At 50.6% G+C, this 23,304-nt stretch overlaps 1 protein-coding gene across 6 annotated transcripts in view; it reads left to right on the forward strand.

Annotated features, from left to right (window-relative positions):
- NDRG4 (NDRG family member 4) overlaps nt 1-23,304 on the forward strand; it is a 95,135-nt gene that overhangs the window by 49,973 nt on the left and 21,858 nt on the right. For 5 of the 6 annotated variants that reach the window (XM_019497254.2, XM_006271704.4, XM_019497252.2 and 2 more), the window contains exon 4: nt 21,925-22,030. In XM_019497254.2, the coding sequence (XP_019352799.1) occupies nt 21,925-22,030 (106 nt within the window). Of the gene's footprint in view, nt 1-6,455; nt 6,613-21,924; nt 22,031-23,304 lie in introns of those variants that run through there. The other variant, XM_019497255.2, reaches the window with a different exon arrangement.

The raw sequence follows: 23,304 nt of genomic DNA on the forward strand, positions 1-23,304 counted from the left end.
TCCCCACCTCTGCACACACTTCCGGGGGGGAGGCAGGGGGACATGTGCCCCCCAGATCTGTGTGCAGGGTGGAGGTGGATGCAGGCTGCCCACTACGAGCTTGAGCTCCCTGCCCTGCTGTCCTCTCCCCTGGGGGCTCCGTGGCCCAGCAGGCAGGGCCCGATGTGGCAGGGCAGAGTGGGGCTGGGCAGGGAAGCTCAGTGCTGCCACTGGGAGCTCCATGACACCCTGGCAAAGTGTCCTCTGCCCGCCTGGCAGCAAGGGGGGGTGGGGGGTGGCGTGGAGTTGTGCCCCTTGCTGCTGCTGGGCAGGCGGGGGATATTTTTATTGGAGAAAACCAGGATCCCTGGTGATGACACTCTCAGTGCTGTCATTCTGTTACCATCCACCAGAGGGCAGTGGCGGCTGTATTGTTAGCTAGGTCACTGCTAAATGCTTAATCCAAATTCTACCCTGAAAAGGAGAATCTGTGTATTGTTAACCAAACAAACAGTGACATGGTAGATAGGGGGAGCCTGCCTGTCTTGGAGCATGGCTCCCTGGTATCTCCTAGGGTTGCACTTAGAGGCCAGGACTCGGACCTTAGGACTTGATGGCTGGCAGCGTGAATCTCAGCACTAACACAGCAGGCAATGTCCTTTCTGTACCAGGCAGCATCTTGAATGACACAGCTTCCCATTATTGCTGGTTGTGCCTCCAACAGCTCAGGTGGTCAGTTCTCAGGAGTGCTGGAGTGCTCCACTCATCAGTCATGGGAATTTGACCAAGGGGTCAGAGGCCTGTACTCTGGAGACACTTACAGAGCACTTCACAGACATCAGCAAAACCACATGGTCCACAGTTGTCATCTCTGACCTATGGGGAGGGGGAAACAGGCAAAAGGGTATACTGAGCACCACAGGAGAGTCCCAGTTGAGGGAGAACCTGTGAGTCGATTCACTAGGACTGTGTTATAGCCAAATCCAATCTCGCCCAGTCCTTCACCTGTGGAAAAGTCCTCGGGTTTTAATAAATGGGGCTGTATAGGAAAGATACAGGGAGCTACTGTAACTACTTCAAATGCCCTGTGGAACTGTCTGTACTCAGAGTCATCCTAGGGCAGAGAGGTAACTCTCTTAGTCTTTACAGCGCGGTCGCAAGCTCTCTGGGGCAGGGACTTCAGTCTCTACAGCACTTGGCATAGTGGGCTCCTGGTCTGACCAGAGCTCACAGACATGAATGAGAGGGGATAGGCCTGCTTGCTGTACATATGGCAGGGAGACTGTGTCCAGGGAGAGAGAAGAGCTAGGCGAGTCAAAGGACAGTTTTGATATAAAACAAGTTCCTGGGTAGTTTGGAGCCAGTTATAAATTTGGCCTGGAGGTTGAGAGGTTTCTCACCTGTGGAGGAGTGAGGGCGGTTCTGGAACAGGCTCTTGGCAGGAGAGGACACTCAGCCTGACTGGCTGGAAAACGGAGCCTGAGCCTGCCAGCCTACCCTCATGGCAGTTTACCCTCATTCCAACATTTCACACCTTTTTTGATTCCTTCCACTTCTGCTATGACTTTTCTTTCCTGTCTCTTCCCCTTCCCTCCACCTTTCCTCTCCTCTGCATCTTTCCCAGATTCCCCCCTTCTCCACTTCTCCTCCATTTTTTGGGCTGACATTTCTGCCCTCCTCTGCTCCCTTCTTTCATTTGGAACAGGCCCAGCCCCTCTCCAGCCTGGAACAATCCCACCTTTGCTTTCCTAGGAAATTGCTCCCAGGCCAGGCCAGGGTATTGTTAGATGGCTGCTGAATGAAACAGAGGCAGCTGGCTAAATCTAAATGCAAGGGAATGCTCTCAATGCCTTGTTGCTAGGGATCAGGGAACTAAGTACTGAGAGAACACAGCGAGGGCTCTAGGTCTGCCTGGATGTGGTCTTGGTGAGCACACAGTCTCCTGGTTGTGAGCTCTGTATGAAAGAGTATTAATCTTTCTGCACTGAATCAGGTCCATAAGGAGTCCGAGGTGACCCCATGCCCAAGCATGAGTATGGATCTGGGGTCCCTGAAACCAAGATATGCCCCTTCTCAGCAAGGACTTGACTGCTTGTTGCTTGGAGAGTTAGGAGTGGGGAGGGTAATTCTCTTTAGCTGTTTACTGAGATCCCTCTCAGCCATCAATGGAGAACAGACTAACAGGGCTAGAAAGAGGCCCCAGCCCTTTCTGGAAGCTCCTGCTAGCTGAAGCACCAGAATTGGGCTCAGCCTGAGCATCAAGGGTCTGAGTGAGCAGTACGATATTTGGAAATGGGCAGTGCTGGAGCCAATGCAACCCAGTGAATAGAGCACTGGGAGGAGACTCAGAGACCTGAGTTCTAATCTCAGTTTTGCCACTGGCTTACTGAGTGATAACAGGCAGTTGCCTTCATCTTCCCATGCCTCAGTTTCCCCCTGCTATATGATGGGGATAAAGTTATTGACTTCCTTTTATAAAGCACTTTGAGATCAATGGCTGATAAGAGCTAGGTCTAGCTATTGTTAATAAATCAGGAAGCTGGAACACTTCTACAGGATCCCATGGGGCTTGGCCAGTCCCAGCCCAGAAAAATTACATGTGCTATCCTCATAACCAGTGGGGGGGTTTCCTTGAAGCTCCCTGTGTTCAACCATACTGTTCCGTTTCTGCCCCAATCCCCCCCCCCCCCCAGTAACTCACACTGAGCTCCACCACAAAAGGTTATTGTCCATAACCGCACTTGCATACCCCTTCCACTCTGAAAGCTTCCCTAACCCATGGAATAACACTTATTTATGGCTTTATAGTGTGGTTTTCTGTCTTCTTTTTCTCTGCCTCTGGTAATAGAACACATGTACTGGCAGTCCTATTGCTTGGTGACATTGGTGATGTATCAGTATCCCCACTCTCTAGTGACCCATTTGGCTCCAGCTGGATGCTGGAAGCTGCTGTGATGCTGTCATTTGAGGAGGGGTATATAATCAAGGGCAGGACTTTAAAAATCCTGTGGTACTTTCCACAAGAATTATAATTGGAGCAGGTTCCAGGGCAGCACTGGGGGGAGGGCAGGGTTACATTTTGCCTCCTGCAGCTCCCAGTTTTGCTTCAAATATGACTTCTATCTTTACTTTCTGTCCTAAACAGTTCCCACTCTTACCTGCTGTGTATGTAGCATTGCTCCTTGCTATGTCAGGCTGGTTTCACCCCAGAGGTGGCTGCATTTAAGTGGCTGACTGTCAGACTCCTGTGTAAGCACAGGTGGTGAGATGCTTCAGAGCATGGCAGTTACCCTCCAGATGTGAGGGACGTTCACCCACGATAGTCTAGGTGTTGGAAGCTTGCTTTCAGCATTTAGTCATCTACCAAATCTGATTGTGAGCTCAGAGTCTCCTTCACTGGGAATGCATCTCCTTATGCACTGGGAGCTGGGTCTCTGGCAGAGAATTGGGATCAGAGTGCCCTGAAGGAGCCATCCTGAGTCTCAGCCACTTTGCTGAAGTCTCTATCAGTGCTGACAATTCCAGGTGCAGCTGTGGCAGGAGAACCACCTGGGAAGAAGCTGGTGTCAGGCTGGAGGCTTAGCTCCTAGTGGCCCTTTCCCAAGGCACCTTGGTGATTCCAGGCAGGGGCTGCAGCCAATGGAGAACAACCAGCGCAGGGCCAGAGGGCAGGATATTTTCTGCATCTCAGATTGTGTTTGAGTTGTGGGCAGGGCCCTGGGACAGCTTTTTGCTCTGTCAGGAGTGGTTTGCTTGTTTTCAGCATGGTGTGTCAGCAGGAATGGGCAGGTGGCCTGAGGTGCCACTCACAAAAGGGCAGGCAACTGCTTTCATCCAGTATTGGTGCCCAGCTTCCCAAGTAGGTTGGATAGGAAGTGGGGTTGCACTCTGGTTTCTACATAAGGTGCCCTCCAGCTGACTCATTTGGCTTGCAGCATCCACCTCTTCTCTTACTGATGCACTCTGGGCACTTTGTGCTGAGCCCCATTGTGCCAACCTCCCTCCCAGCCAGTTGGAGGCTCTTCAGGATCTGGGGTGCCAGCACAGTGGGCCAACAAGAAAGTGGTAGTTTTGATTATGGCGTTTTGGCCCCCAGACCTTGGGAGCTGGCTGTGTGGTAGAACTGTTTTGGGATCTGTGGCTAGAGTAGCAGGCAGGGCACAAGTGTGTTGGCAGGGCTGGGTGAGCCTGGGACTGGAGTGGCATGGCACCCTTCCAGGTGTGTTGGCAGAGCTGCCTGCCTGCCTCTGATCCTGCCTGGTCTTTCTTTGGAAACCAGTCAGGGCTTCTGGAAGTATGCTTGCACAACAATCCCTGGCGCTGCTCAGAGCTAGCTGAGGAATGGAGTGTCTCCTCCTCTCCAGGTGGTGCAGCAGAGCTCTTGCTAACACCAGAGGCAGCAACAAGTGAACTCCCCACCTGCCTGACTGCAGGACTGGGTGGAGCAGGCAGCTTGCCCAGGGTGCAGCAGCCCATGTACTGGCACTGCAGCTTGGTCAAGTGAAGGAGAGCTTGCAAAGGCCTTTCAGGGAGGCCAGGCTTAGTCAGACAGTCCCTGATCTCCCCTTGTAGGTAGTAGTATCCTTCCCTGTGCCCCTGCTTCTCCAGCACATGCCTATGTTCACGCTTGCTGTGTAGCCCAGATAAAAGCAGCCCTTGGTCTTCAAGCATCCCAAAATGCAGGGTGGTGCTGTCTCCATCAGCTGTCTCCTCCCCCTCTGCCCTTCCTCCTCCTCTTATCCTGTGTCTCACCCAGAGGTGCAGAGAGGAGGACATGCAGGGGGAAGGATGGGCATCTCAGAAGCAGGCAGAGATGAACAGATCTGCCAGCTTGCAGTTTTCTCCTTGCTGGTTTCCATGGCACTGACCCTGTTAAGGTCAATCACTCGCCATAGCCCCATGGAGGGAGACAGGGAGGGTCCAGCACAGAGAGCGAGCTTCCTAGAGGACCTGGGTTCATTCCTACAGAGGCAGCAACTGCAAGGAGTTGACAGGTCTGGGGCCCACCTCCCAGCCACAGCCCCCTTCACAGTGCCACTGCCTGGGTTTGGCCTTGTGTTCCTCCCACAGCACCTGGCTTGACTGGTGAGGGGTATGCCAGGCGGGTTTGGAGCATGGAGTGCTGTAGCAAAGCTGATAGGGGGAGTTTTGGCTACAAGTCCGTGCTCTGCATGTGGCTCTTTGCTGGAGTGCAGCCTCTCCCAGATGAAGGGAGTGTGGGACTGAGGTATGGGCCCTGACCCCCCAGCCACAGCAAGCACCTTAAGGGGCTGAGTGGTCAAGTGGCATTGAGGTGGTGGACCCTTGCAGAGACTATACTGGGAGGGGCAGCATTTCTTCCTTCCAGAGAGGGAGGGGAGCAGCAGAGCCAGTGAGCCCTGTGGGGTATGCCGGGCACTCCCAGGTTTCATGGCCCCTTCTCAAGGTCAGTCCCTCCACTAGTCCCTTCTGTGAGGGAGTCTCTAACACTGTGAAGCCTTTCCTGTTCCCTGCTCGTTGTCCTGCAGAGTTTCTCAGTCCTCTGGGCTTTGGCATTTTTCTTCCTATCTGATGGTACAGTCTCCCTACCTTGAGGGCAGGGCACTGCTCTGTGTCAGTGCACACCAAAGTGGGTGGGGGGAAACACTTTGAGTGCACTTTGGTGGGGTCTGTGTGTTTGCATGTGCATCCTTGCCTCTGGAGATTTGTGTGGGTTGGCACACACCTGTACATGTGTGTGCGTGTGTTTTGTACAAGTACATTTTTCACACTGCTGGACATGCAGGCAGAACTCTGCCCCATGTATCTTTTTGCCTTGAGGTATGTGTACATATGTAAGTGTACATCCTTTTACATGAATGTATGCCTTTTTAGGCATGTCTCTGACTATCCCAGTATATGTACCTGGGCTAGTACTGGTATATAGCCCTTGGTGTGTTTGCATGCTTGTGTATGATCCTCTGTGTGTGGAGGTCTGTTCATGTACATCTTGGGCATTGAGCCCTAATCTTCCCATGGCACATGGTAGTTTTGGAGGTGTTGTCTGTCATAAAGGTTGTGAGGTTCTCAGTGATGGTTAGGGCGTGTTTTTGGACCTGGGTGTTTAGGGAGGGTGTGTGAAATGGATGGTTCTTTGGCCTTTCTGTACCAAGGTCTGTATAACCTGGGTATCCCCACTTGCCAGGGGCAGTAACCCAAGTGGTCCCTGCTCTCCAGTCTGGTGTTCCCATGTCCATTCAGAGCCTGTCTCTGGCTGTAGGGAAAGGAAGATGGAAGGGTGATGATTACCACAGGGGGCTTTTTTTTATAAACAGGGATGTTTGGAGCCAATTGGAGCATGAATAATTTCCCCAGCAGCCAATCATGGAGCTCCTGGGCTCCATTTCAGCAGTCGACTGCAATAAAAAAAGAAAAAAATCTCCCAGCCGGAGCTGATGCAGGGGGCCGAGGGGAGGGGTTAATCCAGAGGATGGAGCTGCTTTATAAATCAGAGGCGAGAGGCTGACCCATTGCAGAGCTGTGCTTCTCAGGCAGCCGCTCACATCTTCACGCAGGGAGGCAGGACTCGGGCCACGCACATACAGGTGCCACCTTCTCCTCCTGGAGGGATCCACACCAGGCGAGCTCCTCACAATGCCAGAGTGCTGGGATGGGGTAGGTACTGCTTCCCCTTCTCCCCACCTGGCTCTCCAGGGCAATGGTGCTTCTGAGGCTCTTTGGACCCCTGGCACAAGGAAATCTTGCTGCTCTCCATCCCATTTATTCTCCCCCATCCTTGGCTCCCCCATCTCGCAAGCAGATAGCAGGACTTCAGTGCCTGGCATTTTCCTTGAGCACCCATCACTGCTGGGTGCAGAGGACACATGGAGGTTCCCACAACCCTGATGGAAGGACAGTGAATACTGCAGCTGCACGGGGGAGGCAGGTCTGGTTTTTCCCTTGTCTTGGGGGAGAGAGATCAGAGGAGGCCTGTTTCTCTTGAGACGCAGGGATATTTGCATGTGGGGGTCCCTGCTGTGTCACCTGCCCCCCCCACAGGGCTGTGTACTCCAGCAAGAGGGAACACTGGGGATGGAGTGGGTGATGGAAATACATCCATGCCTTGGTGATTCCCTGTTCCTGTGTCTCAGCAACCATCAATGCACTCATATCTGCACTCTGCAGTTACTGCAGTAGCAAGCACCAACAGGCACTGCTAAGGGTGGGGGGAGTGGGTAGGGATGCTGGGTGTTGCAGCAGGGTTAATGGGTAACATTGTGTGTGTCCTGAAGTTGGGACAGGAGTGGATGTGCAGGGCTGGGCTCTCCACGTGCTCTGCTGTTGCCGCAGTGGAAGAGATCAGCCTCGTGACACCACCAGCCATGCCTGGCTTCTCAGGATGAGTCCCACAAACTATGCCATTTGCCCCCCCACGCTCAGTGCCCTACTGCTGCTCCCACCCAGGCTTGGTCTTCCCTCATGGTTGCTATCACCTGCAGCACTTGCTCCCAACTGGCCTGTGATAACCTAAGTGTCCCCCAGGTTCCCTGGCCCCTCCAGCTGGGGAAGCCAGGGCTGAAGGATCCCGTGGGCTTAGCTACCCATGGAGTAGAGGTGCCAGTAGCTTTGGGTGCTGAGCAGAGATGGGGGGATCAGGATGCTGTTTCCTGTTGACCCTGGGCTGTTCAGATCCATGCCATTGTATGAATGTGTGTCTCTAGGAGACTGTCTGTTGTTGTGGGGAGCTGTATAAGGGGGAACAACTGTGCTGAATGTCATCTGCAGTGGTGTGCATAGGCCAGGGCATCAGGGTCTGTGTGGATAAGCAGTGGGCAGGGGAAAGGGGGTTCTTGGCACTAGTGCCAAAACACCTGGGATCTATTCCTTGCTCTGCTCCTTCCTGCTCTGTGACCTTGGGCAAGTCATGTCTCTTCCCTGTGCCTCAGTTTCCCCCTTGCTCAGCAGGGGTCACAGTGCTCAGGTCTGTGGGAGAGGGGAGGGATGTAATGTCAGCACCCTAGGATAACACTTCCCTGAGGGAGGCTTTGTTAGTGGTTGTCCTAGGAGGGTGCTGGGGGATAGACCTGGAGTGTTGGGGGGAGGGAAGGGGAATGTGGAGGGGTGCTAGTCTGGGTTGGAGGCTCAGTGCTCACAGCCAGCACCACTGAGACCTTGATCAGCTGTCTCACGTGCCTCAGCCTCTCCTGGAGGACGGGCAGACCTTGGTAAGCTGGATGCCGTTAACAGGAGTCATGGCTGACGGCTGGGAGTTGGGATAAAGATGGCAGGGGTTCGTTAAGCCTAAGGCTGGGACTCTCTTTGCCCTTGTTCTCCCATCCAGAGGCATTGTCCATCTTTCTGGCCATCCCAGAAATACACTTCCCTCCTTTACAACCTCCCTTTGGAAAGGAGTGCTTCTGGCCTAGAGGAGGGAAGCAAGACAGCTGGGGATTGGCCCCAAAACTGTGTGGTGATGGCAAAGCCCAAGGTCAGCCAAGGGTACTGTGCTGCCTAGCTGTGAGTGAGTGCAGCAGCTGAGTGGGGATCATTGCAGGGACCTTTCCTGACCAGACAGAGTACACTGAAGCAACAGAAACACCTAGTCCCACCCCTCCATGCTGCTGTCATTAGAGCCACCAGAATTAGCCCCTGCCAGGATCTGGCCCATCCTGCTTCTGACCAGGAACTAGAGGGTCTAAAGTAGGGAGTGGAGGGGGCTTCCTCTAGCCCAGAAGGGCTCATTGTGATGTGCACAGCTCTAAGACATGGAGGCTTTATATTTAAAAATGAAGGTCAGGCCAAGCTGAGCGTGGCCCCGGGAATGCAGGCAGGGAGATGACATCATGGAGAACCAATCAGAGAGGAAGCCACATCCTGCATTCAGAACCGCCTGTAAGGGGGATGTCCAGAAAGCACATGTTTACATCCTCACTGTAGCTGGAGCAGCTAGACAGGGAAGTCTGGGTAGGGTTGGAGCAAAGGTTTGGGAGTCAGGAATACAGGGTCCTAATTTCACCACTGAATCATGGTGTAACTTTGGACAGATCACTGAGCATCTGTCTCACTTTCCCTAATAGTAAAATAGTAAAATACCATATTTTCTAGCATATAAATTGTACCTTTTACCCCCCAAAATGAGCTGGGGAAAATTGGAGTGTGCATTACATGCAAGGAAAAGGGTTCCCCACAGGTCTGGAAATTTGTGATGGAGTGGAATAGTGACAGCTTTAATTGCTGCAGCTCTGGAAGTCATGACAATTAATGCTGCCACCACACCTTCCTGCCACCCCCCACTAAATTTATGGACCAGTGGGGAGCTCCTCTCCCCAAATCCATGCCAGATCAGGCCAGTGCATGGGGTTGGTCCTTGGCTGGAGTGCCAGGTCTCATCCTGCATGCTGGCTCCAGAACTGTGTGCTGGAGTGGACCTGGCTCACCAAGTCCAGGACTGTGCATTAGCTCTGGGGCTGGACTCTGAATCAGACCCAGCACATGGCTCTAGAGCCCACATGGGGTCCCAGACTTGCTGTGTGGCCCAATGCTGACGTACAGGATCAGACCCCACCATGTGGCTCCAGTGCCATCACACTGAAAGCACTCAGGGTTGGGACAGTGCATTGTAGCCCCCAGCCCCAGAGACCCCAAACCTTAGTTACTTGCATGTACTTTAAGGTAAGGTTTTTTTTCCCCTTCTTGGGGTTCAAAAATAGGTGTGTAATATATATGGGGGTGTGCTATATGCAAGAATACAGCATTTCCTTACCTAATAGGGGCTGGTAAGCATTGCCCATCAGAGCTTTAAGTGCTTCATGACCCTTTCTGAAAGGCTCTGCTCTGGTGCCCAGGGGCAGTGTGGAACAAGTTGGAGTGATGCAAGCTCTCCACCCAGGGCTAAACCCCCGGCAGAAGTTGAGCAGAGAGCACATTAGAAAGTTAGGCCTAATATTGCTGCAGCCAAGGGAAGACAATCACCCAGTGTACCTAAGCAGTCAGGGGGCTGGCATTAACACCTATCTACCTGCCAGCCTGGTTTACATGCACAGATCAGTGGGCTTGCATGTGCGAATCTCCTTTTGCACGCACAACTCAAACCAATGTAGGGCACAGTGTGTGAGAGGTGGGGGGAGACATGCAGTGCTCTGAACAAGGTTTTGAAGCACATGTCTCTTCCATTGTCTTAATATGCAAATCCGAGCACTCTGGCTGCTGCATACCAGAGCACCAGGATTTGTGTACTGGATAAATACTCGCTTTCAAGTGCAGCTAGTAACAGAGTACAGGGATTTGTGTGTTGTACTGCTGCTAACTTTGTACTATTTTATAGCAGTCAAGACCTCAGAGTGCTGGGTGCTAAAAATACACTCCTGCTACTTCTTTTCACCCTTTGTATGTCTTAGCTTTGGGTCTGAAGCAAGAGGCCATGATAGATGTTACACTTTACAACCCGATAATGTGTTACAACCTATAACATGATACACATGCATGTGGTTATATCTTATTTAGGGGCCCAGTCATCTTGTGGTAACTAAAGCGCGATGGACACAGTTTAGCTGAACCAGATGTAGTTGAACCAGGTTCTGCAACTGGTTTTGTAATGTCTATCATGCAAATGTAGTTTAGTATCTGTCATCGTTGAGAGCTATGTAGTTTGTCCACCAGGTGTAGCTCCAGAGCCTGTATTTTCTTATCTCTATGGTTTCTTGTTGTGGGTGGGTGTACTGGGGTGGGATGGGGGACTGTGTGTGGTGGGGGGGAGGGAACTGTGCACAGGGGGGAGAATGTGGTGGGGGAGTCCACACTCACCCACAAATCCCACTCACTCCCAGACCCTCCCCCCACATCCCGGACTCCTTCACAACCCCCTCCCACACACACATCACACAAATCCCCCCCACACAAGTACCTGCATATATTTCTATAGAAGGTTCAAATAGTGTTATATTTAGTTTACTTTCTTAGAAAAATAATTAAATTAGCATAATTTTGCATTTTTCTGCTCATAATTCCCTGGGGTGTAACAATGGCTCAGACAAGGATGTAAGAGGGCACTGAAACCAGGCACACTCAGTGCACGGCTCAGACATGTGTGAGATGGAACTAGTATTTGCCAATGCTGAAGTAGCTACTTGACATACGCAATAGTGGTGTGGGCAATGCATTGTTCTAGGACAGTAGTCTCCAACCTTTTTATGGTCAAGATCACTTTTTCCAAGTAAAGGGCACCCCAGGATCTACCCCACCCACCCTGCCTCACTCTGCCATGCCCCCACCCCCACCCCCTGCCCCACATGCCTCTAGACAGCTGGGGCCTGATCCCACTTCTATGTCACAGCTGTGCTGAGCTGCGCCTGCCTGGTGGCCAGACAAGCATGGCTTTAGGCTCTGGCCTGGCCGAGTCTGGAAGTCTCCGCAGTCTAGGTGCATGTGGTGGGGGCTCCTGCCACTGGATGCAGCCCAGTGGTGGCCCCAAGGACCCGTGCCCCCCCTACCTGTGCTCGGGACAAGGCAGCTGTTGTTGCAGGCTGTACCCACAGCACAGGTTGGGGGGGCACAGGCCCCCGGGGCCTCCGCCAGGCTGCGTCCAGTGGCAGGAGCCCCCCCACATGCCTCTGGACGACCAGATCTTCCCAGACCCGGCTGGGCCAGGGCTGCCCCCACATGAGTCCCTGCTGCTGAGCTGAGCCACTCCTGCATAAGCCCTACTTGCAGCGCCTCCCCCCCACTCCTGGAAGAGCTCCTTGGCTCCAGCCCTCCCACCACTCAGCTGGGCTGGGGCCCTGCTTACCTTTCCCTGCTCCTGGCAGGGCCACACAATCAGTAGTCGTTTACCACGGTGGGTCTCGATCTGGCCCCTGCCCCTTCCCTCCCTCACAGATTGACCTGCTGGGGCAGGGGTGGGTGAGGGGAGGGGGGATGTGTGCATGCACACGCACCCAGCTGTGCCCCAGCCCAGGATCCACCAAAAGAGGCTCTGGGATCTACCTGTCAATCAGGATTGATGGGTTGGTGACCACTGTTCTAGGAGGTTTCTCTCTCATCCTCCAAGCAATCACCCTTGGAGTAGGGGGCGTGTGGAACTGCTAGTTCTCTGCCAGGAATCATGGCAAGTTCTGAAAACTCAGATTCTCTGAATAAAGACGGTTCTGTTGCTACCAACACTGTGTTGTTAATGCTGTGTGGGCTGGGGGGCATATGTCTCTTAAATGCCATTCATTAAGGAATATAAGCTGAGGTGGTTTTCCCTGAAGGGGTCAGGTAACTTGCCCCTTTCTGTAACTATTGCCAGGATTACAGCTGGGCTAAGGGAATAACTGACACTAGCTACCTCTAGGTGATGTATATGTAATATATTTATCATGTGTGTATGTGTTTGCTTGTAGTTTCTATAGTAACCATTCAAGAAAAGAGGATTCTTAGAGAAACGGAGATAAATAAAAATCAGTGGCCTTTTTTTTTTGTAACGGAAAGTAAAGAAAGAATAAGGTTTAAGTCAGGAGTGAATGATCCAACTTCTCCTTTCCCTGCACCCAAAGCTACAAAGATAATGACTCTTTAGCACAGAGTTTCCTTCTATTTTTAAATTCTCCACATCTCTCATTCCTTGGATTCACTGACATGCACTAACTTTGTCCATGATGTTAAAAGGGGCTTGCTCTACCACTTCTGCAGCTCAGATGGTGAGATTGGCCCTCCAGATTCAGGTGGAAACATGTCACTTATTGCTGTACATGTTTCTGCTTTCACATTGCTCTTTGGTGCTTACCACTTGCTGTGCTTCTCATATTCATGCACACTACTTCATGTGCATACTTGTGCACTGCTAGCTGCTGGGAACAAGGAGGCTGTGAAATAGAAATGCTGTTCTTTTCAGGCACTTCCCTTCCCCCTGCCCCTTTATCCTGCCTTTAAGTTTTATCCACTCACCCATGCTAAGGAAACTTGCGCTGGAAGGTAGGTGAAGATAAGCCATGGTGCGAAGTGTGGGCCACACTGTGGCTGACATTAACAGAAGAGCTGTGCCAGTCCTGTAGCACAAGGTTTGCTAAACCAATCCCAGAAGGCTGACTTAGCATTCAACAAAGTCAGACCTTTCTGAGATTCCTACCCACCCCCCCTTGGGTCCACAACATATAATCTTACAAGCAAATGGATAGAAACTGGAAGGCTAGCAATTAGTAAGCAATCAACTTGGTAATTGCTACCGCTATGAAGTCAAGTAGCCGACTGAGCACAAATAATGGTGGGATGGCCATCTTCCCCTGTACCCCTCCCCTCCAAGAAGAAACCAGGCTCAGAATAGCAAGCAAATAAATTTTATTCTTTACAGAGAGGAAGCTTTAATTTATTTTATATACATATATACATTAAAGCTAAGATATTAAAGCTAACTATTTAAATCTTAAATATTTAAGCTCTCAATATTCATTTATTTATTTAAGGTTAAATATTTAAGCTTTTGGAATATTTAAACTAAATCTAAGTAATTAAAGGTAAATTAAAATTAAATAGATATATTTTCTGTCTAGAACAGCGCCACCCAGAGCATGAGAATTCAAAGTACTGTACATGAATCTACTCTGTAAAAAAAACATAGTGGCATGTAAGCTCCATCCAGTGGCACTACAGAGTACATAACTTAACATACATGTCCAAATGAATATATACCACCCCTGTAGATAGTGGGTGCAGCTAAATCAGATTCAGTTGAATTCACATTTAGATAAATCACTTGCATGTGTATCAAGGCCTAAGAAGGAGGCCACTGTGTCAGAGAAACTGTGGGTATTACTTCACGCAGCCACCAAGCCCAATACACTCACACTGACTGTTCAGCCTACTTGGATCGAAGCTCCTGTCCTTATGGAAATCCTGGTCCGTAAGTCGCACACAACATGGATCTACTTCATTTTTGGGGTTCTGGGATGTAGTGAGCAAAGGGAGCTTTTGCAGCCTCAGCCCCCCAGCTCCTAACCCCATCCTGTTCCTGCCAAAGTCTTGGAGACAAAACTCCTATTAACTTGTATGGGAGCACAGCTAATGTTACTGTCACCCAGCTTTTATGTGTGGAAGAGTGACTGGAAATGAAGCAGACCTTTTTATGAAAGGTGCATAAGATGTACCCAACCTGCCTTGCGAGATCAGCTCCATGGAAGTATTGAGGGCAGGACTGTCCAAGGGGCTGGGGATTTGCGCTGGAGTCAAGACTGGCATGTCTCAGGACTGCACTCAAAGGTTTTTATTGTACAGTCAGGGGTTTTTTTGTTAGCTTGGTGCTGCCCTTTTAAACAAACTGAGCTGGACCTTGAGGCATCATTTCCTAGAGTCTCACATGGAGCCTGACCTAGTCCAGTTTCCTTTTTGGATACCCCTATTCTCATGAGCATTTCAGACTCTAGTGGAGTTTTTTATCCCATCCAAATAACTTGTCCACTCAGGCAAAGTGGTTCTAAACTGGCAGCCATGGTATGGACATGGACACACACACACACACGACTGTGTACCAGACAGGACCAAGGTTCCCGTCATGCCAAAGAGCTCACAATCTCCTTTAAAACATAATGTGCTCTTTGTGGGGCATGAGCCCATGACTGAGATTAGCAGTTTTGCGCTCTGCTGACCAAGGAAAGAAGCAAAACCTTTTACTCCCAGGATGAGATGTTATATGTGATATCTCACTGCAGAATTACACCTCCAGCTAACACAGGGCTCTGTAGTGGAGTTGATGTTCCAAAACATTCATGAAACACTGTGAATCAAGGACCAGAGAAAGTAAGAGCTTGTGGAATGATCAACTGAGACCCCTCCCCTTGCACTAAGCACCCAATGATTTTTGCTGAATCTGTGACCATCTAAGCCAATCCACCAATCAGAGGAAGCCAGCAAAAGCTGACTTACGTCTGGTACTTAATTTCGGAGCCGCAAAACGCTGCTTGCGCAGGTCTTACAGTCCAGCCTCACTTGAGATAGCAGTGGAAGGCTGCCTTGGTCAATGAGCTCTCTGCTCCCCATTAGAGCCCAGGGTTGCTGGCTCAGTGTGTGTCATAGTCATGAGCACAGAGCACATGGCCTGCTGAGAGTTCATTCAGATGCCTGCAGTATATCTGGAGGTGGGTTCAAGCTAGCATTGCAAACACTCCAGGACTGAGGCCTGCAGGGGGGCCTGCAGGGGAGATCATGCTCAGGGGCAACCAGCATGGGTTCATCAAAGGCAGGTCCTGCCAGACCAACCTGATGGCCTTTTATGACCAAGTAACTAAATCCTTGCATGATGGTGTCGCCGTGGACATAGTCTTTCTAGACTTTAAGAAGGCCTTTGACACTGTCTCTCACCCCATCCTCATCACTAAATTAAGCGACTGTGGCATTGATGCCTGCACAGTTGGATGGGTAAAAAATTGGCTAATGGGGTGCACCCAGAGAGTAGTGGTGGACGGGTTGTACTCAACCTGACAAGATGTGAGCAGTGGGGTACCCCAGGGCTTGGTCCTCGGGCCCGCACTGTTTAACATCTTTATCAGCGCCTTGGATGAGGGGTGGAAAGCACGCTGTCCAAATTTGCTAATGACACTAAGATGTGGGATGTGATGGACACACTTGAAGGGAGAGAGAGGCTGTAACTAGATTTAGACAGGCTACAAAAGTGGGCAGACGAGAATAGGATGGGGTTCAATGTAGACAAATGCAGGGTGCTGCACCTTGGGAGAAGGAATCCAAGCATACATACAGGCTGGGGAGTTCCCTTCTTGAAAGCACAGAGGCGGAAAGGGATCTCGGAGTCATTATTGACTCCAAGATAAACATGAACCACCAATGCCAGACCGCAGCCAGCAAGGCCAGCCATACCTTGTCATGCATCCAAAGGTGCATCTCAAGCCGGTCCAGAGAGATGATACTCCCCCTCTATGCGACATTGGTCAGGCCGCAATTGGAGTACTATGTCCAGTACTGGGCACCACACTTCAAAAGGGATGTGGCCAGCCTGGAGAGGGGTCAGAGGAGGGCCACCCACTTGGTGAGAGGGCAGCAGGACAGGCCCTACAAGGAGAGACTGAAGGACCTGAACCTGTTCAGCCTCTGAAGAGGAGGCTGAGGGGGGACCTGGTGGCTGCCTACAAGCTCATCAGGGGAGATCAACAGCAAAAAGGCAGAGCTCTTTTCTCCCCAGCACCACCTGGGGTGACAAGGAACAATGGCAATAAGCTGATGGAGAATAGGTTTAGGTTAGAGATCAGGAGGCAATATTTGCAGTTAGGGTGGCCAAAATCTGGAATCAACTTCCCAGGGAAGTGGTCCTCGCCCCTACCTTGGGCAAATTCAAGAGAAGGTTGGACGATCACCTGTCTGGGGTCTTGTGAACCCAGCATTCATTCCTGCCTGTGTCACAGGGTCAGGCTAGATGATCTGTTCAGGTCCCTCCTGACCCTAGCTACTATGAAACTATGAGACTGCTCCATCCCTATCCCTCTGCTGCTTCCAATGAGATCACCAAGGTGTCTAACTAAGAGCAAATCTGGGAGTCCTGAAGTTTGAAGATTGAGCCACCATCTATCTGTCTATCACATACTTTTATACTGCCACCCATCACCAGGGTATCTGGGCACCATCACTTGGAAGTCCCCAGTGAACACCAGATGTCAGTTCAGTCTGCCAGGAACATGTAGGTGCAGATTTGGGTGAGGATTTTGAACACCCTAAAACCAGCCTCTAGGCTATAGTTGGGAGGGGACTCTTGCTTGGGAGTGGTCAGTGCTGGAAGGGGTCCTGTCCCCAGTCTAAACCAGAGGTTTCTATACAAGTTACTTCCCAGCCAAGGCATGGACATGGTGACTTCACACTGCCCTATCTCCTCTGCAGAAGGAACACACTGCTCTGTGTCTTCTCTGCAAAAGGCAGCAGCAGCAGGGAAAAAATCAGCTTCCCTGGAAAGACACGGTGGACTGAATAACAACAGAAAAACTCCAATATAGTGGACTGAGGACTGGCAGGGAACGATGACTTTCCCTCATAACACTGTGGAGAAGACTTTGTTTATGACCCTTCCTCTCCCCATCTGATTCTAGAGGAATGGAAACTAAACAACTGAGGCAGACGCTGAAGATTGAAACCCTTGTTGTGGTTTCCTCCCTCCTGTGTGTCAAAGCGCATTGCAGAGCTTTGTGATCCCACTTCCTTTTACAGCGTGCTGCAGTACTGCTGCCACCTCCATGCCTGCTCCAGATTGATACTAGGTTAAGGGAGGGAGGTGAAGAAGCAAACTCCACCAGTTGAGGAGGCAAGTGGGATGTGGAGTGTAACAGGGCAGTGTGTGTGTGTGTGTGTGTGCGCACGCACGCGTACATGCCCCCACACATGTGGCAGGGGAGCCCTGGAGATTGTGAGGCTTTGAACTAGAATGAATGTAAAGAAGAGAGATGAGCAAAGAGCTGGGGCTGGAGAGCAGAGCCCTGTGCTGTGTTATGATACTGGCTTCTCATTACCACAATCTTGAGAAGGACAGGAGCCAGCTGTGTTTGTCGGGGAGGACAGCAACCATTTCTGCAGCAGCACATCAGAGCCGGGAGACAGAGGAGCAGATGGTGCTGGATGAAAAACACAGGGTGTTTTCTGCCTGTCAAGTGATTCAAGAAATGCTTTGTCTATGAAGGGCTCCTTTTCTCCACCCCACTGCCTGCATCCTTCCCCAGAAAGTAAATGATGGTGCCAGAACCTTTCTGAAGGGAAAGCTGAGATTGGAGCATCACCTGCCCCTGGTGATACAGCCAGGATGTTCTGCCTCTTGACTGTCTTCCCTCTGTGGCCCTCAGCCCCTGTCCAACTATCTCTTCTCCTCTACTCCTGATTGGAGTAGAATCTCTGTCCTGCCCCAGGAAAGAGGGGCCTGTCCCAGAGTTCCCCAGTCCCATGATGGGAGAGTTTCTGCTTTGTTCCGTCTCTTCCAGTGAGTGGGATTCCCACTGATCTCAGCTGAAGAACCTGCTCATTAATTGCACCAGCTTCTAGTAGAAGGAAACATGAATTTTCTAAGCCAGGCACCAGTTCTCAGATCCAGCATGTTCCTAGCAGCCCATCTGACTCTCAGGGAAAGCAGCCACCCCCGTTGTGGCCACAAAACACACTGCCTTGGCATTGCTTCCAGTCCTATGAGTTCAAAGCGCAGAGAGACCTGGCACAGCTGCATTAGCCAACACTGGTGCTGCTCTGGGTATAGCACAGAGCAGCAAGTCATGGACTTGGAGCTGGAGGGAGGCAATGGAAAACCTGTCCACACCAGCCAATAGCAGTGTAGACTGTGATTGGCTCCTTACATTGTCCTCCTCACACAGTAGTCATCTCAGAGGAGCATTGGCAGGAACAAAGTATTCTGATTGATTGGCAAGGCTATCCCATGCAGGTGTGAGCTGCTTGATTGGTCTTTCTGGCTAGAGGCTGTGCTGCTAGGCCTCAGCACCCACCTCAAGACACCCCCTCCAGGAATGAGCATAAGCCAATATCTAACTCGTGGAAGCCAGGAGGAGGTCTCCATGGAGGTGGGTTAGTCCCTCACTGCCTGCTGTGGGGATTTCAACCCTTTTGCTGGTGCTGTGGATGGGATGCTAGACTGGGTGGAGCATGGATCAGAGAAAAAAAAGGGTCAAAGCGCATTGGGCAGTTCCCATGAGAGAGGGTCCTAGAATCTGTCACCCTAGTAAGTCTGCTCACCATTTGGCACTTCAAGGTGTTGGTTTCCCCTGCAGGGGATTGTCTACTGCTAGCTTGGGGTCCTCCTTGCTCGCCATCATTGAGACTTCTCATTAGTCCCATATTCTGGTGCAACAATGGATGGTCTGTCTTGAACATAAGCGGGAGAGTGCTCTCCCTGCCACTGGCTCACTGCTGTGGACCTAAAGTGGAACCGAGAGTGACCATGATCCTCAGCATTTCCTACCACAATGGATAAGCCTTCCTTCATAACAAAATATAAATAAAGGCTTGTGTTTCATCCCCTCGTAAAAGGGACAGAAAGGAGCAGTACATCAGATTTTTGAAGTATTTAACTTCTCTGGTATTTGGCCATCACACTGAGCCATAAATGCTTGGACAATTGTCCCAGTATTGTCATAAAAAACTCCTCTCATGCAGTCCCTGTGATCTTCCCAGTTACATTGTACCTGCCAACACCTCAGTGAACTAGAGTTCAGTTTGCTCATATGGAATCATTTCTCTCATTTTGTTTATGATGCAATCATTTTTTTCTTCCTGGGTAAGATTCTGAGATGATATAATTAGCATACCTCTCATAAAGTCCATTGATCTATGGTGATTTATGCCAGCCAAGGACCTGGGCTTTCCTTGAGGAGTCAATTTGACTGGAATGGTTTACACAGGGATGATTCTGCCTTGAACAGGGGATTGGCCTAAATGATTTCCTGAGGTCCCTTCCAGCCCTATTTTTCTATTATTCTATGATGCTAACTGTTGCTAAATGCAAGAACATTAATGGGGCAAGACCTTCTTTCCTCTGGTGCCCATTTCTAACCTTCGTGTTTCAGTGTGGCTTCTACTAAATGCTAGCACTGAAATGCAGAGATGGATATTTATATTTGTTTCTCCAGGCTGCCCTTTCTTGCCTTTAATTCAAAGGTGGTTTAAAAATTAGGAAAAAAATTGTCAGGGATTCATTTATATGAATCCACCATGCTCTTGAGAGCAGCTAAAAGCTCTGTGCTAATTAGGGCCTAATGATATAAATATTTCCTGGCAAGGTTGCTTAGTTTATGGGTACCAGAGGTGGGTTCTCTTCACAGCTCTACCTTGGGTCATGGTGTGACTCTGGACAAAGCACATTCCCCTGGCTACGCTCAGTTTCCCCGCATAGGAAGACGATCAGAATTTCTACTACCCTACAGTGCTGTAAAGTCTAATTCAATAATGGGTGAGATCTACCCCATACATAGGGCTGAAGTAGGACTTAACCCATCCATCCCTTTGCATGGGATGATTGCCAGTTGAATGTTTTGTAAGTACTTCGAATTTTTAGTGGCTCCGGAAGGATCACAGACTTGTTTTGGGCTGCCTGTTTCATGCACATTAAGGCTGCTGCTATTGAAGTCAATTAGAACAACCAGTCTCTCTTTCCCAACTGCTGCACACAGTTACATAGGGGAGAAAATGCTAAACTGCTATGAATCATGTGGATTTGCCTTCTCTTTGTTTGTGTGTGCGCGTGTGCGTGTGTGTGTGTGTGCGTGTAGGGTGGGGGTGTGCTTGCTTATAATTAAAAGCTAGTAGATTTAAAGCTGATGAAAGGCAGTAGTAGGCTTCTCATACCACATAATTCAGCTGTAGAACTCACTGCCACTGGAGCTGGTTGAGACTAAGAATTTCGCAGGATCCCAGAAGTGTTTAGGCTTTCCTGTGGGGGACAAAAGATCCAGAGTTACCCTTTTGAGTGACGGGACACATGTAGGAAGCAAGTTGAACCCTGTGTCATTCAGTCAGAGACCAGTATGAGATCTCCTGTGGGAGCCGGTTGTCCCATAACTGCCTGCTATGGGGTTCTTGCCCGTGCTTTGAATAAGCAAGCACTGGCTACCATTGGAGACAGGATTCAGGCCTTAAAGGAACTTGGAGCTGGTCCAGTCCACACACTGATGTTCCTCGTTTATGAAGAAATGACCAGGACACACTCAATCCATGTCTACTATGCTCTTGAGGGCACTGCTGTTGGGCACCTTACACCTACCTTGTGGACAAGGCCTCAGTGTGTGGAGGGCAACAGGGCAGCCCTGTCTAAACTGCTCTAGGCCCATATCCAGTCTTCTTAGAGTACAAAATGGCCACCAAAACCTTAGAGGTTTGGAGCCTTTTTTTCCTGAGCCTCTCTAAAAAGTGAATTTTTATTCCTTAAATCTGCTGGTACTTAAAAGGACCAACCACTTTAGCTACTTTATATCAGTCCGTTGGGAGGGTGAAAATAGATGCAGCATATGTGTGGAGATTTCTGACTGGAGCATGTGTACTCTGGGCAGGGCCACCTGACAAGGGGGACATCCAGTGTTTGCCTTGTTAGTTACATCATGGGTGACCCAACCTCTACATGAATCTGGGTGGGTTTGATACAAACCCTGCCACCCATCCCTGCATATGGAGCTTGGTTTTTAAGACTGCATGCATTCAGCTGCTCACCATGGTTAGGATTTGTGTGGGTAGATGATTGGGTATGAGTTGAGTTGGTTGGACTGGGTATGGGTCCAGTTGGTTGTTATATGCACAGAATCATTCATTACAACCAATTGAAAGGTAGTGGAGAATGACTTCCACTGTAAAATTGTTCCCCTTTGCTTGCTGTGCAGAAGTGAGCTGATCCGTGGAGACTGGATGCAATGACTTGAAAATGGCTTCAGTGGCCTTGGGGCTGGAGGGCTAGTATGCTGGGGTATGCATGTGCTTACAAGAAAAAGTTCTAGGTTCGAAACCTAAACTCTAGAGTTGAGTTTGCATTGGAGGTTTCAAGGAGAGGCTGCAGGGCCGAGTGTCTGGGGTGGTTTAGGATGAGCAGATCCTTCATCTGCACAAGGGGTCAGACTACTGCACCCTGGAGGTCCTTCCTAACCCCATGGTGCTGACATTTGTGCCAGCAAGAGAAAGAAGCCAATGTGAAGACGCCTAGGTGTGACTTCATGAATGTGTGTTGGGGTTTGAGGGCATGCATGTTCAACTGAGTGAGCACAAGGGTGCAAACACAAGTGAAGGTCTGAGAGAGTCTCTGTGTGTGTGAGCACACTTGCAGCATGAGAACAGGCTCATGCATGGTCATGTACTCCTACCTGAAGATAGTGGTGATCACATGTGGGTCAGAATATCTGTGGTGATCACTTTCTTGTGACTCTCATTGTACAGTAGCTGCCCAGGACAACCTCCTCATCAATCTCCACTTTCCCCACTCACAAGGTGAGGCCTTGATGGGTTGAGATGCCACCCAATGTCTTCTCTTTCTCTCTCTTCCAGGAGCATGATATTGAGACCCCATATGGGTTGCTTCATGTGGTTATTCGGGGGTCCCCAAAAGGAAATCGCCCAGCCATCCTGACCTACCATGATGTTGGACTCAACCGTAAGTACAATATGTTCAGCTTGGCTAGAAGCTGCTAACAGTATCTGTGGGGGGAGGAGTGAAAAAGGGCCTAATACCACTGTCATTGTGGTTAGTGTTATCCTCTGTAGGGTCAGACATTCTCCAGCTGCCTCAGTCCCAGAGGCTACCAATGCTTTGTGCTGAGACAGAACAGATCACTGCAGCTCAAAAGATATGCATGGCCATTATGTAATGCTCTCCTCAGATCACATTTCTGGATGGGATCCAGAAACCTGTGGAACCCACTGCTGCAAGATGTAATTGAAACAATAAGAATCACCAGAGATTGAAGAGGTTTCAAAAAGCTCTCATGTACAGCTACATTACAGGGTAAAAACAACATGCCCAAGGCACAAGCAGAGGTCCAGAAATTTTCCTTGTCATCTGCAAGGCCTCAGCTTATGTGCAATTAATCCAGGGGTAGGAAAAATGGCAGATCCAGCCACCGGCCAGACTCTGTTTCCCAGCAGTCACCCTGTGATAGCACAAGGCCAGGATTTCTGTGGAGACCAGCCCCAGCAGCACTAGCAGGGCATATGGCAGGATGCAGAGCTGCTCCGGAGCCTGGCTGGGAACTTGAGGCAGTGACAGTGTGATCCAGAGCCAGGGCAGAACCACAAGCTCTATCCTGCGTGCTCGGGGCAGGGATGTGCAGGCAGTGGATCGTGGCTCTGCCACGGATCCTTGCAGCAGTGACAGTGAGGTCCGGAGCTGGGGCAGAGCTATGATCCACTGCCTGCATGCCCCTGCCCAGGTCATGCAGGCTGCAGATCCCAGGTCTGCCTTGGCTCTCCATCACACTGTCACCGCCACAAAATCCCAGCCGGGCTCTGGTGCAGCTCAGTGCCCTTCCATGTGTCCTGCCAGCTGGGGCGATGCTAGTGAAGGGCTTAGGGGGGCTATAGCCACCCCAAAATTCCCCATAGCCCCCTCATAGATACCCCTTCCAGTGGTACCACTGCCACCACTGCCCACCCCACACAGGTGGTGGCAGCTGAGCCCATCCCACTCCTGCCCACAGCACAGCCCAGCCCAGCGCTCCTCAGCCTTCCCTCAGCCCCCACCAGGAAGAGGCTGGCATGCTGCTGCCAGCACTGCTGGGGCCAGTCTCCATAGAAACCCTGGCCCTGCACTATCACTGTGTAGCTCCTTCTGGGGTCTCCATGGAAACCAGCCCCAGCCATGCAGGCAGGGGCTGCTGGGAAATGGAGTACACTGCTGACTGGATCTGGCCCACGGGCTGGACTTTGCCC

This window comes from Alligator mississippiensis, chromosome 10 (genome assembly GCF_030867095.1).
Source record: "Alligator mississippiensis isolate rAllMis1 chromosome 10, rAllMis1, whole genome shotgun sequence".
Lineage (NCBI taxonomy): Eukaryota > Metazoa > Chordata > Crocodylia > Alligatoridae > Alligator > Alligator mississippiensis.